Genomic DNA, 27,223 nt, shown 5'->3' with positions numbered 1-27,223 from the left:
GCAGTTATTAAAATAAGAGAAGCCCAGGGAGGGAGGAGGCAGGAACAGCACATTACTTCTCTCTGCCAGCCCCTAATAGGCTTGTGATTTATTTTTAATTAAAGAAGCTGTTTTCTTACAACAGTGAACAGGGTCAGATGCAGAGAAGAAGTTGTGGAGAAAGGACCAAATAAAATCCCCCAGGAAACTTGTGAGAGAGAAAGTGTGGTTGGCCAGAGTGGTGAGCGTCTCAGGCCTAGAGCCCAGTTCTGGAAGCCACCTCTGGCCTCTCACTGCCCCCTTGGAGTGGCTTCTGGAACCAGGGGTCTACAGGAGTCAAAGGTCAGCGCCCATGGTGGGAGGGATGGGGTCCAAGCAAGCTCCTCCCCTGTGGGAGCCCTGGCCTTTCCCCTTCAGGGCTGTGGCTCTGGGACCACTTCCTCTTTCTTCTTCTCTCTGAAGCAGGGAGCAGGTCTGCTGAGCCCTTGGGAGAGACGGGACTCCAAGGATGCCGGAGCCCACCTGTGACCCCAGGTGGGGGTGACTGAGTGTGCTGGCTGGAGACCTCCTGCCCTGCTTCAGGGGAGCTGAGGGCTGCCCTGGAGGCCTGCAGGATGGAGGGGGCGAGTGAGGAAACTCTGACATCTGTGTCCAGTCTGGTGACTGTGTTTGAGAATAGCAGGTATGAGGTAGTAGAGGTGGGGAGGGTCATCAGGGCTATCTGGCGTCTCCCTTGAGCTCCGCTGCCTGCCCTTGGGCCCTTGGGCAGCCCAGGCCCTCCCAGTCTCCTGGCTGAGGAGCAGGCCAGAGGCCGCCTTGAACCCTGACAATGAGCAGTGTCCTTGTCCTGGACCCCACTCCTGTCCGGACAGTGCCCACATCCTTCGATCACAGGCTCCTCAGGGCCTGCAAGAGTGTTTGGGGCACCAGGTCTGGGCAGAGATCAGAGTGTGTGTGTCAGTGAGTTGGGGAGAGTCCAGATGTATGTAATTAGGTGTGTGAGTGTGGGTGGACCAGATGCCTTGTTTGGGCTGCAGAACTCCACCTACTGTCCCTCCGGCAGAAATAGTAGCTAATACTTATCAAGAGCTTACTCCCTATGAGGAGGAGGATAACCATACAATTTTTCATTCAACCCAGGACACAACTGAAACTGAAAGAGGATGCCATTAGATTTCTTTGGTAGGAGGGAGGGGATCATAGGAGAGATTGAGACCATCTCAGGCAAAGCAGATTGTGTGGTCAGCCTATCTATGGGGCAGTGTTCTGAGTGTGTTTGCTACTTATTTCATTTAATCATCTATCAGCCTATTGGGGGTAGGTTCCATCTCTGTTCCTATATTATAGGTGAGAAAGGGGGAGGCACAGAGAGGTGGGGGGTGGTTTAAGTGTTTTACGTTCATGGGCAAGGAGCAAAGCAGGGGCTTCCTTCTGAAAGGAACAGGCTGGAGGTCATTGCGTGTGTCTGTGTGTGACATTAATCCACCCTGCAGGCATTTCTTAAGCCCAGGATTGTGTTAGAGGTTGTGACTGTTGTAGGTAGGGTTCTCTGGAAATAGACTCTGGGATAGAGGTTTGCTTCAGGTTTACTGGGGAGGGTTTGGGGTTGAGGGAGGCAGCACTGGGCACAGGTAAAAGTTGAACTGCCACGCATTCACCAGCGGACGTAGCCTGTTCCAGACGGTTCTGGAGCTGGAGGCCCCTCTGGCTGTTCCAGTCGAGGCAAAGGGCTAGGTCTTTGTACCCCCACGTGGACTAGTCATTGGATGTGGACTTGACCTTAGATGAGGCCGCTCTCTTGCAGAGAGGGCAGTTCCCAGGGAGGGACCCAGCCAGTAACCTCTCAGCCACCATGCCCCCAGCAGCTAGGGGAAGAGTGCCTCCGTCCTGAGGGCTGTGGGTGGCACGGCACAGCATCGCATGGGACCTGTACCAGACGCAGGAGCCTAAAGAAAGATCCCTGCCCAGAAGACTTCTGTCTTTGGTGCTAAGCTCATGGAATGACCGTGATGCCAGGTCATGACCAACAGATATCCTGAGAGGGGCCTAGACACTCTGCTGAGGGTACTCAGAGCGGACAAAGCCTTCTGTGTGGGCTTCATGGTGGAGGCAGCATCATGCGGACCTAGAAGAGCCGATCAGCTTCCTCAGCAGGTGACCTGGCCCCGCCTCTCCCAGAGGCCTCGCCGGCATGTTCTGTTCAGCACCAAGGACAGCTCTAGGTGCCACCTTCCAGGACCACCATCCCCTGGGGTGTGCAGAGATACCACCAACCCCACTCAACACTCCAGGCATGCCCAGTGGAGACCCTCAGCACATGTGCTCTGCCTCGGAAATATCCCTTGCAGGAGGAGGCAGCCCTTGACCACAGTGGGATCAGAGGAGGTCTTGTTGGCAGGGTGAGAGACACCCCTCACTCTCATGAGAGGGGCCAAAGCCAGCTGCCTTGGCATGGGCTTTCTTGTGAGGTCTTTCAGTGCCTTAACTGATCTGAAACTGAGGGAGTGAAGAGGAAACAGAAACTGGTCTGGGCCCTGGGGGAGAAATGCAGAAGCTGAAACCAAACATAGAACAGAAAGCCTGAGATTCAGCTAACTCCATGAACTGCAGACCCAGGGGCTGAGGAACCGGGTGTTGGGGTGCAAGAGCCAGTGAGGAACCACGGGGGACTGGGTCACAATCTCCTTTCTGCCGCCAGCCAGTGTGTGATGTGGGGCAAGTCACATTGACGCTCTGCACCCATTTCTCCCTGACTCACATGGGGAAGGGCAGTTTAGGGCTCAGACTCAGGAGCCAGCCAGCCTGATCTGAATCCCACCTCTGCCCTCCTCCTTCTGCAAGATCCCCTCTTTCTCTAGTTGCAGAATGGGGGTAATGAAAAACTTCGTCACAGAGTTTTGAAGATTTTGTACCTGCCTGGTCCTGCGTTTCCCAGTCTGCCTTTCTTATAAGGCTGCCCACCCTGTATTGTCACCACAGGCCTTCCCACACCAAAGGGAATGGGGCGCATCGTACGTCGTTGGCTGTATTCCTTGCTGCTGGCCTCTGTTATCTGAAGAATGTAACTGGTCTGCAGATCCAGTATGTAGGATAAGAAAGCTACACTATGAGAGCTTATCCCTGGAGGGAGAAGGGAACTGACCCTAGGCTGGCTTTTTATCACTGACTCAATGGACACGAGTTTGAACAAGCTCGGGGAGTTGGTGATGGACAGGGAAGCCGGGTGTGCTGCAGTCCATGGGGTCGCAAAGAGTCGGACATGACTGATCCACTGAACTGAACTAAACTGAGAGGTGTGGAGGGCATAGTTCCCAGTGAAAGTTCAGTTCAATCGCTCAGTCGTGTCCGACTCTTTGCGACCCCATGAACCGCAGCACACTAGGCCTCCCTGTCCATCACCAACTCCCGGAGTTTACTCAAACTCATGTCCATTGAGTCGGTGATACCATCCAACCATCTCATCCTCTGTGGTCCCCTTCTCCTCCTGCCTTCAATCTTTCCCAGCATCGGGGTCTTTTCAAACGAGTCAGCTCTTTGCATCAGGTGGCCAAAGTATTGGAGTTTCAGCTTCAACATCAGTCCTTCTGATGAACATTCAGGACTGATTTCCTTTAGGATGGACTGGTTGGATCTCCTTGCAGTCCAAGGGACTCTCAAGAGTCTTCTCCAACACCACAGTTCAAAAGCATCAATTCTTCAGCAATCAGCTTTCTTTATAGTCCAACTCTCATATCCATACATGACTACTGGAAAAACCATAGCCGTGACTAGATGGACCTTTGTTGACAAAGTAATATCTCTGCTTTTTAATATGCTGTCTAGGTTGGTCATAACTTTTCTTCCAAGGAGTAAGCGTCTTTTAATTTCATGGCTGCAATCACCATCTGCAGTGATTTTGGAGACCAAAAAAATAAAGTCTGACACTGTTTCCACTGTTTCTCAGTCTATTTTTCATGAAGTGATGGGACCGGGTGCCATGATCTTTGTTTTCTGAATTTTGAACTTTAAGCCAACTTTTTCACTCTCCTCTTTCACTTTCATCAAGAGACTCTTTAGTTCTTCTTCACTTTCCACCATAAGGGTGGTGTCATCTGCATATCTGAGGTTATTGATATTTCTCCCAGCAATCTTGATTCCAGCTTGTGCTTCTTCCAGCCCAGCGTTTCTCATGATGTACTCTGCATATAAGTTAAATAAGCAGGATGACAATATACAGCTTTGATGTACTCTTTTTCCCCTTTGGAACCAGTCTGTTGTTCCATGTCTAGTTCTAACTGTTGCTTCCTGACCTGCATACAGATTTCTCAAGAGGCAGGTCAAGTGGACTGGTATTCCCATCTCTTTCAGAATTTTCCACAGTTTATTGTGGTCCACACAGTCAAAGGCTTTGGCATAGTCAATAAAGCAGAAGTAGATGTTTTTCTGGAACTCTCTTGCTTTTTTTTTTTTTTTGATGATCCAGCGGATGTTGGCAATTTGATCTCTGGTTCCTCTGCCTTTTCTAAAACCAGCTGGAACATCTGGAAGTTCACGGCTCACATATTGCTGAAGCCTGGCTTGGAGAATTTTGAGCATTACTTTGCTAGCATGTGAGATGAGTGCAATTGTGCGGTAGTTTGAGAATTCTTTGGCATTGCCTTTCTTTGGGATTGGAATGAAAACTGACCTTTTTCAGTCCTTTGGCCACTCATGAGTCTTCCAAATTTTCTGGCATATTGAGTGCAGCACTTTCATGGCATCATCTTTTAGGATCCCACTGAAAAGTCCCAGCTTTATCAGCTCTACCCTCCCTTTAGAGTGTTCTATGGCTCCTACCTTCCCTCGATATATCAGTTACTAGGGTTTTAGGGGATTTCCTGCTATAGAGAGACTAAAATCTGGGGTGAGGCTCACAGGCGAGGGTGATCTGGGAGGGTACATAAAATCTTCTATGTGCAACTAAGTAAGTCAGACAGAGAAGGAGATATATTGTATGACACCCCTTACATGCAAAATCTAAAAAGAAATGATACAAATGAACTTATCTACAAAACAGTAACAGATTCACGGAGAATGAATTTATCCTTTCCAGGGGGGAAGCGTGGGGTGAAGAGAGAGTTAGGGAGTTTGGGATCGAAATGTACATACTGCTATATTTTAAATAGATAACCAACAAAGACCTACTGTACAGCACAAGGAACTCGACTCAATGTTACGTGGCAGCCTGGATGGGAGGGGAGTTTGGGGGAGAATGGATATATGTATATGTATGGCTGAGTCCCTTTGCTGTTTACCTGAAATCATCACATTGTTAATTGGCTATACGCCAATACAAAATAAAAAGTTTAAAAAAAATCCTCTATGTGGAGAAGGAAGGGTTCCTCACTGCATTTTAAACAGGGAAGTGTGTAGTTACCCGGAAAACAAGAAACAGTCTACGCTGACTCATTTTGAAGACTGGAGTTCCCTCCAAGAACGGTGTTCGGGAGAGAAGTAGATGTCTCTGTCAATTCCTTCTATGTGCCAGATACTCAGAGGCCAGTGAACATCTCTGATTTGCATTGTTGTTGTTTTTCAGTCGCTAAGTCATTTCTGACTCTTTGACCCTGTAGAGTGCAGCACGCCAAGCTTCCCTGTCCTTCACTATCTCCCAGAGTTGGCTCAAACTCCTGTCCATTGAGTCAGTGATGCCATCCAACCATCTCATCATCTGTCGCCCCTTCTCCTCCTGCCCTCAATCTTCCCCAGCACCAGGGTCTTTTCCAATGAGTTGGCTCTTCGCATTTGCCTCGCTGCTGCTGCTGCTAAGTCGCTTCAGTCATGTCCAACTCTGTGTGACCCCATAGACGGCAGCCCACCAAGCTCCCCCGTCCCTGGGATTCTCCAGGCAAGAACACTGGAGTGGGTTGCCATTTCCTTCTCCAATGCATGAAAGTGAAAAGTGAAAGTGAAGCACTCAGTCGTGCCCGACTCTTAGAGACCCCATGGACTGCAGCACACCAGGCTCCTCTGTCCATGGGATTTTCCAGGCGAGAGTACTGGAGTGGGTTGCCATTGCCTTCTCGCGCATTTGCCTTAATTGCCCCCAAATCCCTACCAGAGAGGTGCAGTTCTCCCTACTCTTAACTGTTCTCTTCTCCTCAGGATGACAGGAGCAGTGCCCAGAGTCCACGGCCTGGAGGCCGGGCATCAGCAGCCTGGGTGCAGGGCTCCTACGTCTGCAGGGCCCTGGGAGAAGCCCACCGTGGAGGAGGCCCTGGAGTCCGGGTCCAGGACCGTCAGCAGGAGGTACCTGAGCTCCCTGAAGAACAAGCTGTCCAACGGAGCCTGGAGGAAGTCTTACCAGCCCAGGACCTGCCCTGGCTCAGGGACACAGGTGCCAGAGGGCTGGGGAAGAAGTGGGGTACTAGGGGGCCATCCACTGATCTCCCCCCCAACGCATTCTCTCCCAGCCAGAGCCAACTCCTCCCCTGGGTGGGGGTCTTCTGTGACCAGAAATCAGCTGAAAGCTAGATTCACGCCCCCCCCCCACCCTTGATGGCTTTTGATTAACTGCCTACTATGCAACCTGCTGCTGACATTATTTCTCATACCCCTCGCTGAAGGAGTCTTTTAAAATTTTTAATTATTATGTATTGATTTTTATTATGCATTTGTTTACTTTTGACTGTGCTGGGCTTTTGTTGCCGTGCACAGGCTTTCTCTAGCTGCGGAGAAATTAGCACTCTGTCGTGGTGCACAGGCTTCTCGTCTGGCGGCTTCTCTTGTTGTGGAGCACAGGCTCCAGGCACATGGGCTTCAGTAGTTGAGGCGCACAGGCTTAGTTGCTCCACGCATGTGGAATCTTCCCGGATCAGGGATTGAACCTATGTCCCCTGCATTGGCGGGCGGATCCTTAACCACCTGGGAAGCCTTGTAGGAGTCTTTAAGGCATGGAGTTGAAATTCAGACAGCTTAAGGAACTTGTCCGAGACCACTCAACGTGGGACCTGGTACCCCTCCCAGGTGTGGCCTCAGGTTACCTACTGAAGGAGGCAACACTGCCGACTAGAAATAGAGGTCAGCGCTGATCCCTGCCCTGAGGCTGGTTCCGGGGAGGTCACCTCCCTTTTCTGGGTTTCAGTTTTCTTGTCTGTGGGGTTGAAGGGTTCGGCTGCAGGATGCTCTGCGCCCTGGAGCCAGACCACCAGGGCTCACGTCCCAGCTCTTTGGCTCCCTGTGTGACCTTGGGCAAGTCTCTGCAACCCCACTGTGCTTGTTTCCTTATTTAGAGAATGGAGATGCGATCATACTGGTACATGCTGTGTCTACTGGCTATCGTTTGCTATGTAACAAACTACCCCCAATTTAGTGGCCAAGCAGCTTACTGCTTCTGACAGTTTTGTGGGTTGATTGGAATGATATTGGATAGTTTTTCTGTTGGTCTCACTTGGGGTTGGTTTCACTTAGCTCAGGCTGCCATAATAAACTAGAACAGCCTAGGTGACTTAAGGGCTTCCCTGGTAGCTCAGTTGGTAAAGAATCCACCTGTAATGCAAAAGACCCTGGTTTGATTCCTGGGTCGTGAAGATCCCCTGAAGAAGGGATAGGCCACCCACTCCAGTATTCTTGGGCTTCCTTGGTGGCTCAAATGGTAAAGAATGCACCTGCAATGTGCGACACCTGGGTTCGATCCCTGGGTTGGGAAGATCCCCAGAGGAGGACATGGCAACCCACTCCAGTATTCTTGCCTGGAGAATTCTCATGGACAGAGGAGCCTGGCAGGCTATGGCGGTCACAGAATCGGACACGACTTAGCAACTAAGCACAGCACAGCACAGTATAGGTGACTTAAAGAGCTTCCCAGGTGGTGCTGGTGGTAAAGAACCCACCTGCCAATTCAGGAGACGTAAGAGATGTGAGTTTGATCCCTAAGGTCAGGAAGATCCCCTGAGAAGGAAATGGCAACCCTTCTCCAATATTCTTGCCTGGAGAATCCCACGGACAGAGGAGCCTGGTGGGCTACAGTTCATGGGGTCACAAAGAGTTGGGCATGACTGAAGCAACTTAGCACTCACAGGTGACTTAAACAACAGAAATACATTTTCCCACAGCTCTGAAGACTGGACATCAAGGTCAAGGTGCTGGCAGGGTTGGTTTCTGGCAAGACTCCCTTCCTGGCTTGTGGATGGCCATCTTCTCACTGCGTCCTCACACGACCTTTTCTCCTACACATGCTCTCCTGGTGTCCCTTCCTCTTCTTATAAGGGTACCAGTCCTGATGGGTTAGGGCCCCACCCTTCGCATCAGTTAACTTAATTACTAAGTATAGTCACATGGGAGGTTAGGGCTTCAACATATTAACTTGGGGACACAATTTAGTCCATAACAAGGGTTCCCACGTGTCTTCAGTCAGCTCTTGGCTGAGGCAGGAGTGCCCATGATAGCTCATCTCCCAAACCTAGTGCCTGGGCAGGGACAGCTGGAAAGCTTGCTCATCTGGGATGCTGGCACGGCTGGGCCCCTGGTTTCCTGTCCGTGAGGTCCCTGGGCCTCTCCTTTCCCAGTGGCCTCTCCCTCAGGGCAGCTAGACCTCTAGACATGGTAGTTCATGGCTCCCAAGAGAGCACAGGTGGAAGCTTCCAGGCCTCTTAAGGCTTAGGCACAGCCTCACTCTGCCCCATTCTCTCAATCCCAGCATGAACCCAGATGCGCCTGCACCATGGCGTGAGTCCTGGGAGCTCCGCTTACTGGGGCATCTTTGAATACTGCTTCCATCAAAGGAGTTCAAATCTCTCCTTCTCCTTCTCCCCCCAACTTCCTTGCAGGAGCCTGAGGAGAAGAAGATTGTCCAGGAGCTGCTGGAGACTGAGCAGGCCTACGTGGCCCGCCTCCACCTGCTGGACCAGGCCAGTGGCCAGGGCGCCCCCCGCCCCATTCCTTGGCACCTGGGCGTCGTCACCCTAACCCTGCTCTCCTTTCTGGCCCACCTCATAAGAGCTGAGAGTTAGGACCTCAGGTCTGATTCTAGGAAGCCTCAGTCCTTTAACTGATGACTAGAGTTTGGGCAGAAATCGGGATACAGTTCATTAGCACCACTCCTGATTCCACCCTTGGTACCTAGGCTGGTCTCCTAGGAGCAGAGACCACACCAGCCAGTCCTTCCAGGGCCCACACAGCATGCTCATCTGTCACCCCGGCTCCCAGCATCCTCACCATTCTTAGCCCTTCACACTGTCTTCAGGAGCCCTAAGGCAAGAAAATTAAATCACTGAACTGGGGTCTTGAGCCTGGCGAAGTCCGAGGCCTTGACAGATACACGATGGGCCTGCTCCTGACATTCATCAGCTGCCAGCCTCTGGCCAAGTCCCTTGGTTTGCCCATCTGTAAAATGGCCAGAATAATCCCTGTCTCTCTTCCCAGGGTTTTTTGAGGATGATGGGAGATTAAGGAGGTGGAAGTGTTCTGGTAGCTGGGTGGGGAGAGACCCCAAAGCCCCTGGGACTCTGCTCGTCTCCCCTGGGCTGGTGTCAGGGGTGGGGGCTCCTGCTCTGCCCCTACTGAGCCCCACAGGCTCAGTGACCCAGCGGCGGCTGCAGGTCTTCTTCCAGGAGCTGCTGAAGGAGGCCCGCAGCAGCAAGGCCTTCCCTGAGGATGTGGTCAGGCTCATCTTCTCCAACATCTCCTCCATCTACCAGTTCCACTCACAGTTCTTCCTCCCAGAGCTGCAGCGGCGGCTGGATGACTGGTGAGGTCCAGCAGGAGCCCCTGAGACCCCCCGACTGCAGCCCTGGCCAAGTTGGGGTGCAGCCTCCAGGACACTGGGCTTGGCCTGTTAGGTCTCTGCACTTGCCATGTGGCCATGACTCGACTCCTCTGGGCTTGCTCTGTCTGCACAGTGAAAGGCTTGAATGAGTCGTGTGCGTGTGTGTGTGTGTGTTCTGGAGAAGGGGATGGATCAGGTCCTCACTAGGCTGAGTGACTTAGGAGGCAGTGGAAACCACCAGCAGTAAGTGAAGATTTCCTACTTGCCTTGCCTTGGGTTTCACACCTATTAACTTGCTTAGTCTTCAGATCAGCTCACTGTGTGATGATGGCCTTGTGGTTAGGCCAGAAACCCTCTCTGCTTTCAGAGATACCCACGAAAGTATTTAGTGGTGAAATTAGTATCTTGCCAAAGAAATGCCATGATGTCTGGCATGTCCTTTAAAATTTCTTGGCAAAAAAGAATCTTTCAGTTCAGTTCAGTTCAGTCCAGTCATTCAGTCATGTCCAACTCTTTGCGACCCCGTGGACTGCAGCACGCCAGGCCTCCCTGTCCATCACCAACTCCCGGAGTTTACTCAAACTCATGTCCATTGAGTCGGTGATGCCATCCAACCATCTCATCCTCTGTCATCCCCTTCTCCTCCCACCTTCAATCTTTCCCAACATCAGGGTCTTTTCAAATGAGTTAGTCCTTCGCATCAGGTGGCCAAAGTATGGGAGTTTCAGCTTCAGAATCTTAGTAATTGTTAAATCCTGCGATGTATCTATAGTTAGCGTTAGATGCTCAGTTGTGTCTGACTCTTTGCAACCCCATGGACTGTAGTCCACCAGACTCTTCTGTCTTTGGAATTCTCCAGGCAAGAATACTGGAGTGGGCAGCCATCCCCTTCTCTAGGGGATCTTCCTGACCCAGGGATAGAACCCAGGTCTCTCTAACTGCAGGCAGATTCTTTACCATCTGAGCCACCAGGGATCCTGATGGATCCATAAGGGTTCCTTATTATATTTTTTTTACTTTATGATAGATCAAAAATTTTTTCCATAATTTTTTTCAAAAAGGACAACCCTGTAAGGTAACCTATCATCATGCCCAATTTTTTCAGATGGGAAAGTTGAGGTATAGAGAGGCTAGGTGATTGGCCCAAGAACACACAGCTGGAGTAAGTGGTGTGGTTGGAAATCAGACTCAGGCCAGCTCCAGATCACTGATGCTCTGCTGTAACAATTCAACAAAAAGGTTAAATGACTTTTTCTTACCTCTCTTAGCCTGGATTTCCTCCTCTCTAAGATAGGCCACTGACTGACTGTCCTTCCTCCCCCGCACAGGGTTGTAAGAATTAAATGAGATGAGACGAATTAAATGAGATGAGACATGCAGCATGTCTTGGGCAGTGCTGGGCATGTGGCCCTTGTTATTGTTACGAGAACAAGCATCAGGTGGTTATTGAGCACCTGCTGTGGGCCTGACCCTGTGCTGGGCCTTTAGGGGGCTTCTGTCCATGGGAGAGATCAGCATCTGCCCTCCGGGGGCTCACAGTCTAAGGAGGGGTGAACCACACCTGTGCCGGGATAACACACCACCCCCCAAACCTGTGCCCAGGAGTGCCGCAGAAAGGCTGTGTTGCAGGGGGATGGGCAGGGTTTGAGGGGAGCCTCGCCTCTCCTGACCCCTTGTGGAGTCAAGAGAAGAGGTCCCCAGACTGAGGGCAGTACCTGGTGCCCCTCCGGCAGGACCACCACCCCCCGCATCGGTGATGTGATCCAGAAGCTGGCGCCTTTCTTGAAGATGTACAGTGAGTATGTCAAGAACTTCGAGCGAGCCATCGAGCTGCTGGCCACCTGGACAGACAAATCCCCACCCTTCCAGGAGGTTATCACCCGCATCCAGGTGAGGCTGGGGTGGGCGCGGGGCAGAGCTCTGCACGGCCACTCCCAGCCTGTGGTGGCTCCGGTTCCCCAAGTGATTTGGCGCACCTTGCCGGCTCAGTGGCTTCCACAGCCCTGCCGGCTCCCCTGACCCTCAGGGGCAGCCTGACCCACCCCTTCCCCCTTTGACCCCTCCTCCTCTTCTCCCCCCCTCCCTCCCCAAGAGCAGCGAGGCCTCAGCTAGCCTGACCCTGCAGCACCACATGCTGGAACCTGTGCAGAGAATCCCACGCTACGAGCTGCTGCTCAAGGAGTATGTCCAGAAGCTGCCAGGCCAGGCCCCAGACCTGGCTGATGCCCAGAGTGAGGACACCCCAGTGAATCGGGGGGCGGGGGGCAGGCAGCGGCACTGGGAAGGCTCAAACCACTCCCCTAATTTATGGAGCACCAGCTAAAGATGGTTTTGATGACCGCCAACCATCAACATTGTTGTACGTCATAGACATTGTCTATAGCATTAGTCATTTTTTTTTCTATAGACACTAAGGCCCAGAGAGGTTAAGTGACTTGCTCAAAGTCACACAGCCAAAAAGAAGCAGAGCTAGGATTTGAAACCGTGCCTTCACCCCTGGATATGGTGGGCAGTGAAAGTCATAGAGGCTAGCCACCTCGGCCCTGTCTTTCAGGGACCTCTAGTCCCTTCACCCTGGGTGGGAAACGAACCCCATTATCCAGACACTGGATGCACCAGGCTACAGGGGAAGGCCTGCCCCTGGGGTGCTCAGGGCAGGCTCTGAGGCCACTGGATTAAGCCTCAGGGACCTCCTGCCTCAGCCACCAGCCCCATACTTTCAGGGGGTGACTCCTACCCTGCCCCCATTTCAGAAGCCCTTGACATGATCTTCTCGGCTGCTCAGCACTCCAACGCAGCCATCACTGAAATGGTGAGCACCCCAGTCCTCTGAGAAGGAGCTGTGGGCATCCCAGGGCCCTGTGACCTCCTTCTGCCAGCCCACCCAGGTCTCTGTGTCTGCCCTTCCTTTGACCCTGCCCATGACACCCAGACCCCTGCTGCCCTCCTCCCCACACCCCACCTCCGCCCATGCAAGGCCAGCCTTGCAGGAGCAGGCAGGGTCTTCCTGGCCTTGGCTGAGGGTGGCCCTCCCGCCCCCAGGAGCGGCTGCAGGAACTGTGGGACGTGTACCAGCGCCTGGGCCTGGAGGACGATATAGTCGACCCCTCCAACACCCTGCTCCGCGAGGGCCCCGTCCTCAAGATCTCCTTCCGCCGCAGCGGCCCCATGGAGCGCTACCTTTTCTTGGTAAGGGGGTGCTTGGGGGGCCCACTCGCTCCACACTGGGGAGGGGAGTCCATAGGCATGGGCCCTCTGCCCCAGGTCCTGCCCGCCTGGCATCTACCTGGCCGGCACTGCAGGAGAGCAGGGACAAGCCTGCTTCTCTATCCTTATGGCTCTGGCACCCTGGTCAGTTCAGTTCAGTTCAGTCGCTCAGTCGTGCCTGACTCTTTGCGACCCCATGGACTGCAGCACGCCAGGCCTCCCTGTCCATCACCAACTCCTGGAGTTCACTCAAACTCATGTCCATTGAGTCAGTGATGCCATCCAAATATCTCATCCTCTGTCGTCCCCTTCTTCTCCCGCCTTCAATCTTTCCCAGCATTAGGGTCTTTTCAAATGAGTCAGCTCTTTGCATCAGGTGGCCAAAGCATTGGAGTTTCAGCTTCAACATCAGTCCTTCCAACGAATATTCAGGACTGATTTCCTTTAGGATGGACTGGTGGGATCTCCTTGCAGTCCAAGGAACTCTCAAGAGTCTTCTCCAACACCACAGTTCAAAAGCATCAATTCTGTGCTCAGCTTTCTTTATAGTCCAACCCTCACATTCAGACACGACCACTGGAAAAACCATAGCCTTGACTTGGGACAAATCACATGCTGCCTCCAAGCCTCAGGGATTTCCAGCTGAGGGGGTTCCCAGACATGTCCTAGGAAGCCACAGAGTCAGAATCTGAACCAAGTCTGTTTGGCTCCAAAACCTGTGGTGTCAATCTGTGCTCTGGAGAGGGCAGGCTATTGTTGCTGTTGAGTCGTTTAAGTCGCGTCCGACTGTTTCGTGACCCCATGGACTGTGTAGCCTGCCAGGCTCCTGTGTCTATGGGATTTTTCAGGCAAGAATGCAGTGGGTTGTCATGTCCTTCTCCAGGGGATCTTCCTGACCCAGTGATTGAACCCACGTCTCCTGCATTGGCAGGCAGATTCTTTACCACTGTGCCACCAGGGAAGCCCTAGAGGGTGCAAGTCAGGAGGGAATTAGGTTGGCTGCTGGGAAGAACAGCCCCGGTTTGCAGTGAGGAAGCCAAGGGGTCTCCTGGAGATCTGGAAACTGGTTCCACCTGGAAGTTTGAGGGCAGGAGCTATAATCTCTCACCCTTGACGCCCCCGTGAGAAAGGCCTTGTGGGTCTCCAAAGTCTGCCGTGGTCCCCTGAAGTCCACAGGTCTGGCAGCCCCTCAGTGAGCACCCCAGGTGGAGTGGGGCTAGACTGCCACTTCCTCATCACACTTGGGCTGTCCTGTGAGCCGGCCCAGCACACAGCGAGAGTGGAGGAAGGCCCAATGGGCTCAGCCCACGTCCCGCGAGGTGTGCCCGCCTGTCCGCGCGGCCCCTGCCGCTGTGCACACACGTCCGCTTGTGTCTCCTGCAGTTCAACAACATGCTGCTCTACTGTGTGCCCAGGGTCATCCAAGTGGGCGCCCACTTCCAGGTCAGGACCCGCATCGACGTGGCCGGCATGAAGGTAGGAGGGCGTCACCCCCAGGGTGGGACCCAGGGTGGGGAGCAGCAGGAGGGGCCGACCGGTGACTCAGTCCAGGAGCCCAGGTGTGGAGGGTTTGGGGCAGCGTGAAGGCAGAAAAGACGAGGCTTAGATCTCTCCCACCCGCGCTCCCAGCCTTCCTGTCCAGGGTCCTTCCCAGTGCCCAGCTTCACTTTGCTTTCCCTACCATCTATACCAGGGCTTTGAAAACTTTATGACTGCATGAATCCCCTGGGAGTCTTGTTAAAATAATGGGTTCTGATTCAGTAAGTCTGGTGTGGGGTCAGAGATTCTGCATTTCTGACCAGCTCCTGGCGGATGCCAGTACTGCAGTTTTGAGTAGGAAGGGTGTCCACTGTCAGCTCAGTTGCCGACTTGGATATGTCCACATCCAGAGATGGCCACCAATGAGCAGGGACAGCAGCCTGTAATAGTGCCTGTTGACTGAGTGGTCCCCATGGGTTAGGCCCTGCATCATCCCACTGGACCCTCATTACAGCCCTGGGATGTAGGGGCTGTTATTATCCCCTGCATTTCTTTAGTTTTAAAAAAATCTTAAAAAAAATTTTATTACCTAAAAGTGTAAATAATACACACTCCAAAATCAAACTCTGCAAAAAATATATGCAACATGTATTGCACATATAGGCACTCCATCCCCTAATTCCCTTTCCTAGAGGCAGCCTTTGCTCCTCGTGAGGCCTTCCAGAGGTAGGGTATTCATTATGGCATCCTTACTTTTGTTTCACTTAAACAGTGTTTTTCACATACACTATTCTGTGCTGGACTTTTTAAACTAGCTACTTATTCTGGAGATGATTAGAACTCAGTTCGTTTGGAGCTTCCTCATCCTTTTGCAAAGATGCACAGTGTCCTAGTGTGTGGATGGACCATAATTCGTTCAACCAGTCCACTACTGATGGACGTTTAGACTGTTCTCAGTTGTCAGTGTCTGCAAATGAGACTGCAGTAAATAACTGTGTACAGTCTGAGGATATCTGTAGTGAATCCCATTTTCAAAAATAAGGAAATAAAGTGATACATCCAGACAGTGAAATATTATTCAGTGATAAGAAGGAGTGAGCTATAAAGCCATGAAAAGACATGGAGGAAAGTTAAATTTGTATTACTAAGTGAAAAAAGCCAATCTAAAAAGGCTACATGTATACATACAGTGTGCATCTACTGTATGATTCCAATGCTATGACATCCTGGAAAACACATTCTGTCTCTGGATGGAGACAGTGAGAGGATCAGTGGTTATGAGGGGTTAGGGGAAAGGGAGGGATGAACACAGAGGAATTTAAGGGCGGTGAGACTGCTTTGTATGGTGCTATAATGGTTGTCGTTTAGTTGCTAAGTCGTGTCCGACTCTTTGTGACCCCATGGACTCCTCTGTCTATATAATGGTAGATATCAGTTATTACACATTTATCCAAACCCACAGAATGTACAACACCAAGACTGAAGTGTGATGTGAACTATGAACCTTGGGTAATAATGACAGATTCATTGATTCTAATAAAACTTCTGGTGGGGAAGTGTTATTAACAGAGGAGGCTGTGCATGTATGGGCACAGGGGGTATATGGGAAATCTCTGTACCTTCCTCTCAGTTTTGCTGTGAACCTAAACGCTGGTTTAAAAAAAAAACAAAAACCAGAAAGGTTAGGGCTTCCCTGATAGCTCAGTTGGTAAACAATCTGCCTGCAATGCAGGAGACGCTGGTTCGATTCCTGGGTTGGGAAGTTCTGCTGGAGATGGGATAGGCTACCCACTCTAGTATTCTTGGGCTTCCTTGTGGCTCAGCTGGTAAAGAGCTGGCTCAGTGGTAAAGGCTTACCCACTCCAATATTCTGGCCTGGAGAATCCCATGGACTGTATAGTCCATAGAGTCGCAAAGAGTTGGACACGACTGAGCGACTTTCACTTTCACTTCAGAAAGATTAAGTAACTTGCTTGGGGGTCACACAGCAAATCCTTGTTTGCATGATCAAGCCCAGATATAACAGAGTCCAGAGCCTCTGTATCTAACCAGCATACTATACTGTCTCCTATTAAGGCTTCAACACAGAGGGATAAAGCATAGGGTGGAATTGCAGGCATAGTAGAGGAAATGGGAAGAAAACCCTCTTGGCCACCCCTCTCTGATGGCTCCTAGGTCCCGGTGGCTGGGGCTGGAAGAAACAGAGGTCAGATCTGGCCCATCTTAGTACCTTTCCATCTCCCCTTTCCCTCTCCTTACTCCACACGACATCTCCCAGGATTTGCCTCAGGAGGGAGCTAAGGGCAGGACAATTCTGCCCCTGGAGACCACCTGAGCTCTGAAAGCCCCTGCAGGAGGGCCTTGCCCCTGCTCCTGACTTGGATTACCTGGCATTTGGGGCTGAAACAAGGGCCTGGGGGTGGGGTGTAGCCTGAGGGTGATGAGAGCTGATGGCAGGACATGGGCAGCTTCTGGGGGTTCCCAGCCCACCCCCCATGCCTCAGCAGACTGAGGTCTTTTGGGAACGCAGCCCCCTACTCTGTCTCATCCAGCTTCTCTTACTGAATGTGGCCAGAATGTCCCAGAGGCCAGAGCGGGCATGCGCTTGTACATCTGGGAGCCGTGGTGGGTGAGACTGAGAAAGGCAGGTTATGGAGAGCTACAGACAGAAATTGGAGACTGGCAGCCCTATCTTAGGACTGGCAGAGACCCAGGCGTAGAAAAAGAGAGGCAAAGATTGACAGAAAAGCCAAGAAATATAGAGACCAAAACAGAGTCATAAAGAGGAAATCCATAAATATGTTCCCTAGAGTGTCTGACGCTCAGGATGTGTGCACCGGGTTCCCGGCGTCTGCCAGTCTCGGAGAACACAATCAATGCAGGGTGTGTCTGATGCTCTGGTGGTCACACAGCGCCCTCTCCTGGATGGCACGGGCCTGGCGGGTGCAGAGCTGTCCACCCAGCCGCGTTTGTACAGGAATCATTTTCTGAGTCTGAGGTTTGGAGGCAGGTCTGGTCTTTGACCACCATGATGGCTCCCACTGGCCCATACCCTCCTGGTCTCCCTCCTTCCTGAGTGTCAGGGAGCCCTGGATCTCAGCAGCTGATTCCCACCCCCCAGGGTTTCAGTTCAGCTCACTCAGTCGTGTGTCCAACTCTTTGGGACCCCATGGACTGCAGCACGCCAGGCCTCCCTGTCCATCACCAGCTCCCAGAGTTTACTCAGACCCATGTCCATTGAGTCTGTGATGCCATCCAACCATCTCATCCTCTGTCGTCCCCTTCTCCTCCTGGTCTGCCTGGGTCCTATCTTTGCGCCATTCTGCACAGGGCCAGCCTGGGAAGAAGGAAGGGGTGTGGGCCCTTGGGTACTCATGGACCCAAGACAACTGCGTCTCCATGGACTGCTGTGCAGGTTGGGCACTGCACGAGCACCCCCAGCTGAGATGAGCACTCTGCAGCCACAGCAGACAGCACAGGTTGCAGATGGACAGTTCTCTTTGTCCGGCAGATGGCAGTCAAGTCTCTGGTTTAACAAACCAGACTCTTGACTCTTACACCAGTTTGCCAACAGATGTCAGTAAAGTGTTTTGAGGAAGGGGTGTCTTTTTCTAATTAGCACAAAGGCGCTGCATGGGCTGGCAGGGACCTGACAGCCAAGTCTGGTGGTTGAGCCTGGGCACAGCCCAGCTCGGGGAACTGTCCTCCAGAAACCTGCATCCTGCACCCCTGCAGAGGTGGTCCCTCAGGTCAGGGATCTCTCCAGTCCCCTTTTCTATGAAAAGCATCATGTTTCTTCCTAGCTCTGGCCTCCAAACCTCAGATTTCTCCCTTTTTGTCCCTCTCCCTACCCCCGTCAGTCATGGAGTCTTGCCAGATTCCTGATATAGACCCTTTGAGCCTCCGCATTGTCAAGGGTATCAAGAGCAGATCACATCCAGCCCCTTCTAGAGGAAACGGACAGGTTCTGTGGGCCCAACGAGTAGACCAGGCCTCACGTGAGCAAGTCATGCTCTTGCAGAAGTGGTGGGGCCGCCTGAAAGTGTGCCAAAACCTACTCACCTTGCAGCAGGGAGCTGGCAGAGGGGCCAAGTGTCAGGTGGGTTCACGTGCCTCCATGCTAGGCCCTTGGGCTCCAGGTCTGTGTCTTCACTTTCTTTGATGACCCTGTCTTCACACGGCCTGGGAGACATCTGTGTTTACCGGGCTCTGGGGTAGAGTAGAAAGAGAGGTGCTTCTACCTTCCCGTGAAGACCAAAACCCTGAGTTTGAATCTTCATTCTGCTCTTTAGATGCTGTGTGACCTCAAGCAGGTCTCTTGCTCTCTCTGATCTTCATTTCCTCATCTCCCAAATGAGGGTGGTAATATCTGCCTCTCAAGATTGCTGTAAAGATTTTCTTTCACATCTGTTTATTATGGACACTTTTAAGGGGTGAAAATGGCACCTTATATATTCATCACCTGGTTATGATGATTGTCAACTCAAAACTGGTTTCTTCAGCAACCCCCCTTCTAGTCCCCTTTTCCAATGGATTATTTAAGAGCAAATCTCAGACACAAAATCATTTCACCTATAAATATTTCAGTATGTCTCTGTAAGAGACAGGAACTTTTTTTTTTTTTAAGATATTTTCTTTTATTTTTTGGCCATTCCATGCTGCATGTGGGATATTAGTTCCCCAGCCAAGGATCAAACCCTTGCCCCCTGCAGTGGAAACTCAGACTGTACCGCCAGTGAAGGCCCAAGGATTCTCTTTTCTTTTTCTTTTGCCCTAAAAGATGCCAACAATACCATGATTACATCTAACAAACTAATGATACTTATTTAATAACAGTGAGATCCCTTGGTTTTCCTTGGCTGTCTCACAATTGCCTTCTCACAGCTCATCTGTGTGAATCTTTTCTGATATGCTTCTTACATGCCCTTTTATCTATCATACTTCCCTCTCCTACTTTTCTCTCATTTATTAATTGAAAATCAGATCGTTTCTCTGGCAGTCGCTCTCAGTCTGGATTTTGCTGACCGCACCCCAGTGGTGTCATTCACTGTGTCCCACGGTCCCCCATATTCCCTGTAAACTGGTAGATGACCACGGGCTCAGCTGTACCAGAGGACTGCGGCTGGTGACAGGTGTCCCCTCAGGGACACGTGGTGGCTGCTAAGTGTTAGAACTGATCAGTGGGTTCAGCAGTTGTGCCCATTAAATGAGAACACGTGTGGGTGCTCAGCGACGCGTTCTGTGACCGGCAGCCTTCACAGAAGCCTCGGAATCTGCGGAGTTCTGGGATGAGGATGATGGAGGATAGGAGGTGGGGATCTGTTGGATCTGTTGAGTTGGTTGATCAATTCCTTCATTCACCATATGGGGCAGAGGGTCTCATCCGAGGCCCTATGTCTGCTCTAGGAAAAGCCGTGTCCCCAAACCCAGCGTGTGAGCCAGTTTCCATCTTGGTGACCCCTTTGTTGGGAGTCCCCACCTCACCCTGGGCAGGCTTATCTGCTGAAGTTCCGGGAGCCCCAGGTCCTGTCTGCTCTGTAGATCGAGGCCAGCTCAGGGCGCCTTTGCTGGGCTGGACGGAACGGGGAGCCGCTGAACAAGCTCCCCATCCTTGTCTCTCTGTCTGAATTGTCCCTGGGGCACGATCCTCCTCCCTCCCCACCACAGTGCTTGGGGGGGCGGGCGGGAGCCTGAGCCATCTCTCCCTCCCATTCCGAGCAGGTGCGGGAGCTGACTGACGCAGAGTTCCCCCACTCCTTCCTGGTGTCCGGGAAGCAGCGAACCCTGGAGCTGCGAGCCCGGTAGGCAGGGGGTGCCGGGGCGGGGAGAGACGGGAAGACTGGGAGGGGCCGCTCCCCTCAACACCTGTGTTCTCTTTCTGAGCAGGTCCCAGGAGGAAATGATCTCCTGGTTGCAGGTATCAGAACAAAAGCTCCAGGGCCCCTAGGGTTGTGACTGTGGGGCAGGGAGGGGTGCTGAGTGCGTGTGCGTGTGCATGTGCGTGTGTGTGTGTGTGTACGTGTGAGCACACACACACCCACCTGCTCTTCCTCAGCTCTGTAGGTGTCAGACAGGTTCAGATCTTGCTGCTGAATGGCCTGGAACAAGTCGTTTATCATCTCTGAGCCTCAGTTTTCACATCTGTTGCATGTTCAGTTGCTCAGTTGTGTCTGACTCTTTGCAACCCCATGGACTGCTGCATGCCAGGCCTCCCTGTCCCTCACTGTCTCCCGTAGTTTGCCCAAGTTCATGTCCATTGAATCAGTGATGCCATCCCACCATCTCACCTTCTGTCGTCCTCTTCTCCTTCTGACTTCAATCTTTCCCAGCATCAGGGTCTTTTCCAATGAGTTGGCTCTTCGCATCAGGTGGCCAAATAGTTTCTCCTGCCTTTAATCAGACACTGAACGCTCGGAATGTTGTGCCCGGCACCCTATAGGCTTTTAGCAGTGCTTGTTGAATGTGTGGATGGATTCACAGATGAGCAAGCCCCTCCTGCCTCCCCCTCAACCACCTCCTTTTGCCCTGCACCCCCCATCCCCACCCCGCACCAGGCCTGCCAAGCCGCCATTGACCAAATCGAGAAGCGGAATGAAACCTTCAAGGCTGCAGTCCAGAGCCCTGAGGGAGACCCCCAGGAGCAGGAGGTAAATACAGGCTCTGTATTTCTACCCACTCCCCAACCCCACTCAGAGCCGCCAGCTTCACACAGGAATGACTCCCTCTCTTGGCTCTGCCTAGGTAGCTTGGAGGGCGGGGGCATGTCACCCATCACGAATGATTCGGAGGGATCAGGGGAAGCCCCACACCCCAGCATCACCCTACTCATAGAAACTCAGTGCCAAAGACTCCCTCATTAGCAAGAAAGTCCTTTGGGAGCCTCTTTGTGCAGCTGCTCCCAGGAAGGATTTCAGGGCTATGAGTATAACTCTGGCTGTGGGGGGTGGGCTGTGTGTGTGGGGGGGGAGGTGTGCAGGTTGGGGTTTTGAAAGTGCCTGAAAAACGCTAGACCATGGGCAAGTGGAAGGCAGGTGGGGTGGCAGTTTCGGAGAGTGTCTGTGACTATTTCAGCTCTGAGCTCTGAACCGTGGCCTGCTGGGTGTCTTTGCTGAGTCCCTTGACCTCTCTGGGCCTTAGTTTCCTCACTTGTAACACAGGACGTGGAGAGATTGACCTCCCCCAAGTGTGGTCTTTATCCGTTCGGTCCCCTTCATGTGGGAGCCACTGGGAAGCACAGCCCGCAGACTCTCTGCCACAAGCTGGTGGGCAGAAGGCCCAGGGCCTCGGGGAGAGGGCAGGGGGGCCCTGAAGTGCCTACCCCGCTGCCCCACAGCTGCAGTCCGTGGAGCTGGGCCTCCGGGCGCCCCAGTGGGTGCGGGACAAGATGGTGACCATGTGCATGCGCTGCCAGGAGCCCTTCAACGCCCTGACACGCCGCCGCCACCACTGCCGGGCCTGCGGCTACGTGAGTACCCCACCCCCCCGGCCCCCATTGCCAGCCCGGGCCCTGCCCACCCTGCCCGCTTCAGCTGGTGCAGAAGCACTGGGCGCTAACCCGGCCAGATGTTTGCATTACCTCGTTCGGACCTCACGGTGTCCACGTGTGAAGCAGGTCTCCCCCAACCCTTAATCCCCTTTCTGCAGATGCAACCTGAGGCCCAGGCAGGTTAAAGCCACCAGCTCAAGACATTCCCCAGAGCTGACCCTATTCATTCCCCTGCTTCCTTACCACCATTTCCCAAGACCCCAGGGCCCAGGACCAGGGAACAGCCTCTAGTGTCAGACCCTTCGCCCCTTGAAGGTCTTGAACCCACCTCCTCATCAGCCCCAGGCCTGTTACACACCCCCCCGCTCCGTCCGCTCTTCTTGACCGACCTCAGCTACCTGTCCCCTCCTCTTCTTGGTGGATCCTCAGCACTCACTGCAGCACCTACTCATTCTGGGGCTAACTCTGCCTGCCACGTTCAGGCCTGCTTCCTCACCTGTACAATGGGAATCAATAACACCTGGACGGTAGTGAGACCTCAGCAAAGGAAGGCTCACCCCTTCCCTCTCCTTGGCCTCCTTTCCTTCCCCTTCCTCCATCACGGGGGCAGCACCACTCAGAGGAGCAGCCGCCAGCTGATGGAGGAAGGAACCAGGCCACTCCTCCGTCTTATCGGCTCAGGCCCAGTTATCAGAGGCAGATCTTGCTTTGCTTTTTAAGCACCTGCTGCACTTGAGCTGTTCTCTGTTGACATTACAACCCTCTCCATTCACTCCACAAACACAGGGAGCCCTTTAATGACCTCAGTCTTTAATGACCTCGGGGGGGAAACAGGAGGAGACCAGCTGGGCAGGTTGGGGCCAGTCAGGGAGGTGTCCCCAAAATGTGTTAAACTGCAATGACAAAAGTAAATTTCCAGGACTGGGACACACCTGTGTTCAGATGTGAGTTCCATCCCAGAGCCAAACAGACAGGATCTGGGGGATGAACTTCCCTTCTCCGTGAGTCACGTCAGTAAATAAGAGTCGAGTCCACTCACACTTGTAACTTTGTAAGTCGTTTCTAAAAAACTATTTACAATAGTTAAGAAATACAGAGAGGCCCAAAGAACAAAACAGCGACACCTGTGTACCTGCCTTCTGGGTATGAGGAAGAAATAAAGTATTCTGAGAACTGAATGAAATAGATGATCCTTGATCGAATCCTGGTTGGGAAAAGACAGAACCAGATACAGAAGTCATTGTTGGGACCATTGAGTGACATTTGCTTATGAAGCATATGTAGTTAATAAGACTGTGTTGATGTTAAATTTCCTGAGTGTGATCATGACATTGTGGGTAGGGAGAAGAATGTCCTTGTTCTTAGGAGCTACAAGCTACATATTTAAGAGTAACAAGACACATGATGATTGTAACTTAAATGGTTCAGAAAAAAATATAGAGCGAGGGAGAGAGACAGAAAGGGAGAGAAGGAGACATCAAACGTGGCAATACATGTTCACAATCCCTGAATTTGGTGGTGGGGCTATCACTGTATTATTCTTTCAACTTGTCTTCAGGTTTGAAAGTTTTGAAAATAAGTTGGTAGAGGAGAGAGAAGAAAATAAAAAGTTTCTAATAATGTTTTAAAAAATTAAATCTCAAAAAAAAAAAAAAATTCAAGTTAAATATTCCCAAGGCTGAAGCCCTGTGTGTAAGGGCTTTGTGAGACACCCTTGGCCCGCTTCTGGGGTTTCTCGTGCCCGTGCCCGTGCAAACCTTTGTACTCTGTGAGTCATCCTTTCGGTGGTTGGGTGCCCAGTTTCTGCCTCCCCGCCTGCCAGACGGGAATCCTGGTGAGGGTGGGGCAAGCCCAGGCCCTCGCCTACCAGTCCCTCCCAGGCCACGTGCTGCGCTGGGCACACAGGCTGGCTCCCTGATGAGTTACCCTTCCTCCTAGGCTCGCTCTCTTGCCCCCATTTCCAGTCCTACTTCCTGGACTCACTGTGACACCCCAGTCTTCCTGGAAGCTGCATCCTGCCGTGCCTATGTTTCTCCCCAGGTTTTCTCATGCCTCTTTCACCCGGTCACCCCAGCCTGCTCCGCTGCAGCCTTCTTGCAGCCGTGGTGGGCTGGGGGACGGGCCCCCCTCCACAGACTACACATGGCAGGTCTTCCTGGCGAAAACTGCCAGCCCACCGTTTTTGTATCAGAACATGCTTGACTCTAAGATTGAGTGGATTGCAAAACCTGGATGACTTAACGCTCAACCGTAGGACTGTAAAGGCACGTTCCGAGTGAGGAGGGCTGGCTGCTACCCGTGAGCGGTGTGGCCCTCACCAAGTCACTGCCCCCTCATTGCAAAGTGAGGGTAAAAGTCCCAAGGCTGGTCCCTTGCTGGGGCCACAGGAAGGCAGGTGAGATGGCAGAAGTAAAGAGAGAGATTATTCAGAGAAAAGATGAGATGCAAGGGGTGAGTACCGGTCAAGCCCCCACAAAGGGGACCGTGCAGGGAGAGAGGCTGAGCTCCTTCAGAGGGGCCCACGTCTCAAGCCCCCCAGCTGGGGGCCCTGGAGCCTGAGCACCAACGCCCCCAGGCGGCAGTCAGGACAGGGGAGGCCCCGCTCTGACTCCATCTCTCTCCTGAAGCCTGTTCTTCCTCTGGTCCCTGGTGGCTCTCACGTCCCCAGCTCCCGAGCCAAGGCAGGAACCGCGTCTAAGCCGCCCCTGCCTGTCCTCCCAGGTGGTGTGTGCCAGGTGCTCGGACTACCGGGCGGAGCTCAAGTATGATGACAACAGGCCCAACCGAGTCTGCCTGGACTGCTACACCTTCCTCACCGGAAACGTGCTCCCTGAGGAAAAGGACGACAAGAGACGGGGCATCCTGGAGGTGAGGGTCAGCTGCCTCCACTCGGCAAACGCGTGCAGGGCCTCCCAAGTGCTGGTGCTGTCCTTGGCACTGAAGAACTAGCCCGCCGTGGTCACACATCCCCCTTCTCTCTGCCCATGGACACCCCCACTAACATCCCCTACCCCCACCAAATAGAGCTGAGCCTGTCACCCAGTGGAAGCAACTTCTGGCTCCAGGCTGTCACCTGGGCTCCCTGCCCCTCCCCTGCCTCCCCATCTAGGGATCCCACAACCCCCCGGAGCACTCCTGTTCACGTCCCCATGCCCCAGCAGTCCCAGGAGGTGAAGAGAGCTGGTGCCGCTGATTCCATTTTGCAGATGGGGAGATTGAGGCTCAGGGTCCCACTGCAGGGAAGAGGCAGACTGAGACTTCATTCTAGTTGGAAGGGACTTCAGGGACTGGCTGGTTCTATCCCAGGGAGACCCAGACCCAGAGAAGTCACTCACCCAAGGTCACACGGCGACTCAGGAGCCAGCTCTCTGATCTGTGCCATGGGTAGTTTCTGCTGCCTTTGGGGCTCCCCAGGCTGCTCCCACCTCTGGGGCACTAGCTGTATTCAGCTTCCCGCTACACACACAGTGGTACCCAGCCCAGCCACTGGGTACCACCACTGCCCTCTGCAAGCCCCCCCGCCACCCCTCATTAAAGCCAGGTTGACATCCCACTGTCCTTGGGAGGTGGGAGAAGATCCCAGCCTATTCTACCTAAATTCAGCTCCCAGGTTCAAGTTGATCCTTTCCACCACATCTGCCCACTTTCTAACCCTCCCCCATTCTTTTAGGCCCAGACCCTGCCCACACCTTCCCTGACTGCTGGTCCACACAGTCTGCTCCTGGAAAGAAGAATGGTCTCCGCCCCTTTTCAGGCTCCCGTTCTGCTCCCTGGGGGTGACTTGCAGGGGACACGCCCTCCCAGCCCCTGCCCCAAGCTCAGGCTGGCTGGGGTTTGAGCGCAGCTCTGCCACTGGCCAGCTGTGTGACTACAAGTCCCTGATGGGACCTCTCAGGGCCTCAGGGACAAATAGCCTCTCCTTTTGCGGGGTTGCCATTAAGGTTCAGAAAGAGTGCTTTCTGATGGCCAGCATCAGGTAGTGGGAGCTGTGCTCCCTGACGGTCCCTCTCTCTGGTTTCAGAAAGGAGCTGTGGCGGGGTCCGAGCAGAGCCTGATATGCAGCTTTCTGCAGCTTCTGGGGGACAAGTGGGGCAAGAGCGGGTCCCGGGGCTGGTGTGTCATCCCCCGGGATGACCCCCTCGTGCTCTACGTCTATGCTGCCCCTCAGGTAACACCACTCCCTGCCCCTCCTCGCGGTACGTGTGTCTGTCGGCAGAGGGGTGGGGGTGAGTCCCGCTGGCCCCATAAGTCAGATGAGGAAACCGAGGCTCGGTGAGGCCCTGGTTCCCTCGAGTCACAGGGTTAGCAGCTTTCAGAGCTGGGCCCAGACCCCAAGCCATGACGGTTTTGCCTCAGGGGGACGACCAGTCTTCTTCTTTGAGGCGTCTCCTGCCAGCCCACCCCACTGCGTGGGTGTCTGGGGGGGCAAGAGGTGGGCGTGTGGCTGGAACCCTCCAAAGGGCTGTCTGAGGCAGCGGCCACAACTCCCCTCCCTCCCTTCTACCCCAGGACATGCGGGCCCACACCTCCATCCCCCTGCTGGGCTACCAAGTGACCGCTGGGCCCCAGGCGGACCCCCGGGTCTTCCAGCTGCAGCAGTCAGGCCAGCTCTACACCTTCAAAGCTGAAAGCGAGGAGCTGAAGGGCCGCTGGGTGAAGGCCATGGAGCGGGCAGCCAGCGGCTGGATCCCTGGGGGGCCCGATGACAAGGACCTGTCGGACTGAGCCACTGGCAGCCCCCCTCCTCCGCAGAGCCCCACACCTGCCCACGGGCTGAGGCTGCGGCTGACCCGCCACCCCCAGCTGAGCTTTCAAAGAATCCTCTTCAGTCTTCTGTGTTCAGCCCGTGTGTCTGGATTTGAGATTCAGAAAGCATGGGTCCGTTCCTCTGGGGAGGGGGCGAAGAAGCATGTCTCGGCTTACCCAGGGCCGAGGGGGTTCCTGGGACGGGGGACTTTCAGCTCCAAAACTAGGAAAGTCCCAAGTAACCCATGAATGTTGGTCACCAAGGTGATTCTCAGTCCAGGCTGTGCATGAACTGACAGAAAAATAAAGATAAAAATAAGTTAAAAATTCAAAAAATACCAGTGCGGGTATCCTTCACCAAAGATTTCTGATGTGACTGGTCTGGGATGGGGAGGCACGTGGATGTTTTAGGAGTTCCCCCATGAGTCCGACGTGCAGCCTGGGTTACCTGGATAAAGGAGAAAGCAAACGAATTGCCAAGTGCCCATCGTGAGAGTAATAATACTAATGCATATCAAACATCTACTGAGGCAGGTACCGTTCTTGTTGTTTTACTCTCAGGACTTATAAGCCCCATTTTCCAGATGAGGACACTGACTCTT

At 53.1% G+C, this 27,223-nt stretch overlaps 1 protein-coding gene across 3 annotated transcripts; it reads left to right on the top strand.

The window, feature by feature from the left end:
- The first annotated feature begins 137 nt into the window (after window positions 1-137).
- FGD2 (FYVE, RhoGEF and PH domain containing 2) lies at window positions 138-26,962 on the top strand. 3 transcript variants are annotated; one of them, XM_044930648.2, is made up of 17 exons: window positions 138-321; window positions 442-513; window positions 6,103-6,334; window positions 8,766-8,846; window positions 9,537-9,685; window positions 11,437-11,593; window positions 11,796-11,934; window positions 12,457-12,515; window positions 12,746-12,892; window positions 14,294-14,386; window positions 20,111-20,190; window positions 20,276-20,306; window positions 20,944-21,036; window positions 21,723-21,854; window positions 24,597-24,743; window positions 25,897-26,043; window positions 26,385-26,962. In XM_044930648.2, exons 2-17 carry the CDS (start codon window positions 488-490, stop codon window positions 26,598-26,600), a joined length of 1,929 nt encoding a protein of 642 aa, XP_044786583.2. In that variant the 5' UTR covers window positions 138-321; window positions 442-487; the 3' UTR covers window positions 26,601-26,962. The 3 variants fall into 3 exon arrangements, with proteins under 3 accessions (XP_044786583.2, XP_006050485.3, XP_044786584.2); XM_006050423.4 differs by lacking the exon at window positions 138-321 and having other exon boundaries at window positions 442-661; XM_044930649.2 differs by lacking the exons at window positions 138-321; window positions 442-513; window positions 6,103-6,334 and adding an exon at window positions 8,460-8,664.
- Window positions 26,963-27,223: the final 261 nt, after the last annotated feature.

The sequence above is a fragment of the Bubalus bubalis genome, chromosome 2 (genome assembly GCF_019923935.1).
Source record: "Bubalus bubalis isolate 160015118507 breed Murrah chromosome 2, NDDB_SH_1, whole genome shotgun sequence".
In the NCBI taxonomy this organism is placed as follows: Eukaryota; Metazoa; Chordata; class Mammalia; order Artiodactyla; family Bovidae; genus Bubalus; species Bubalus bubalis.
This window is presented reverse-complemented; position numbering and strand designations above follow the sequence as displayed.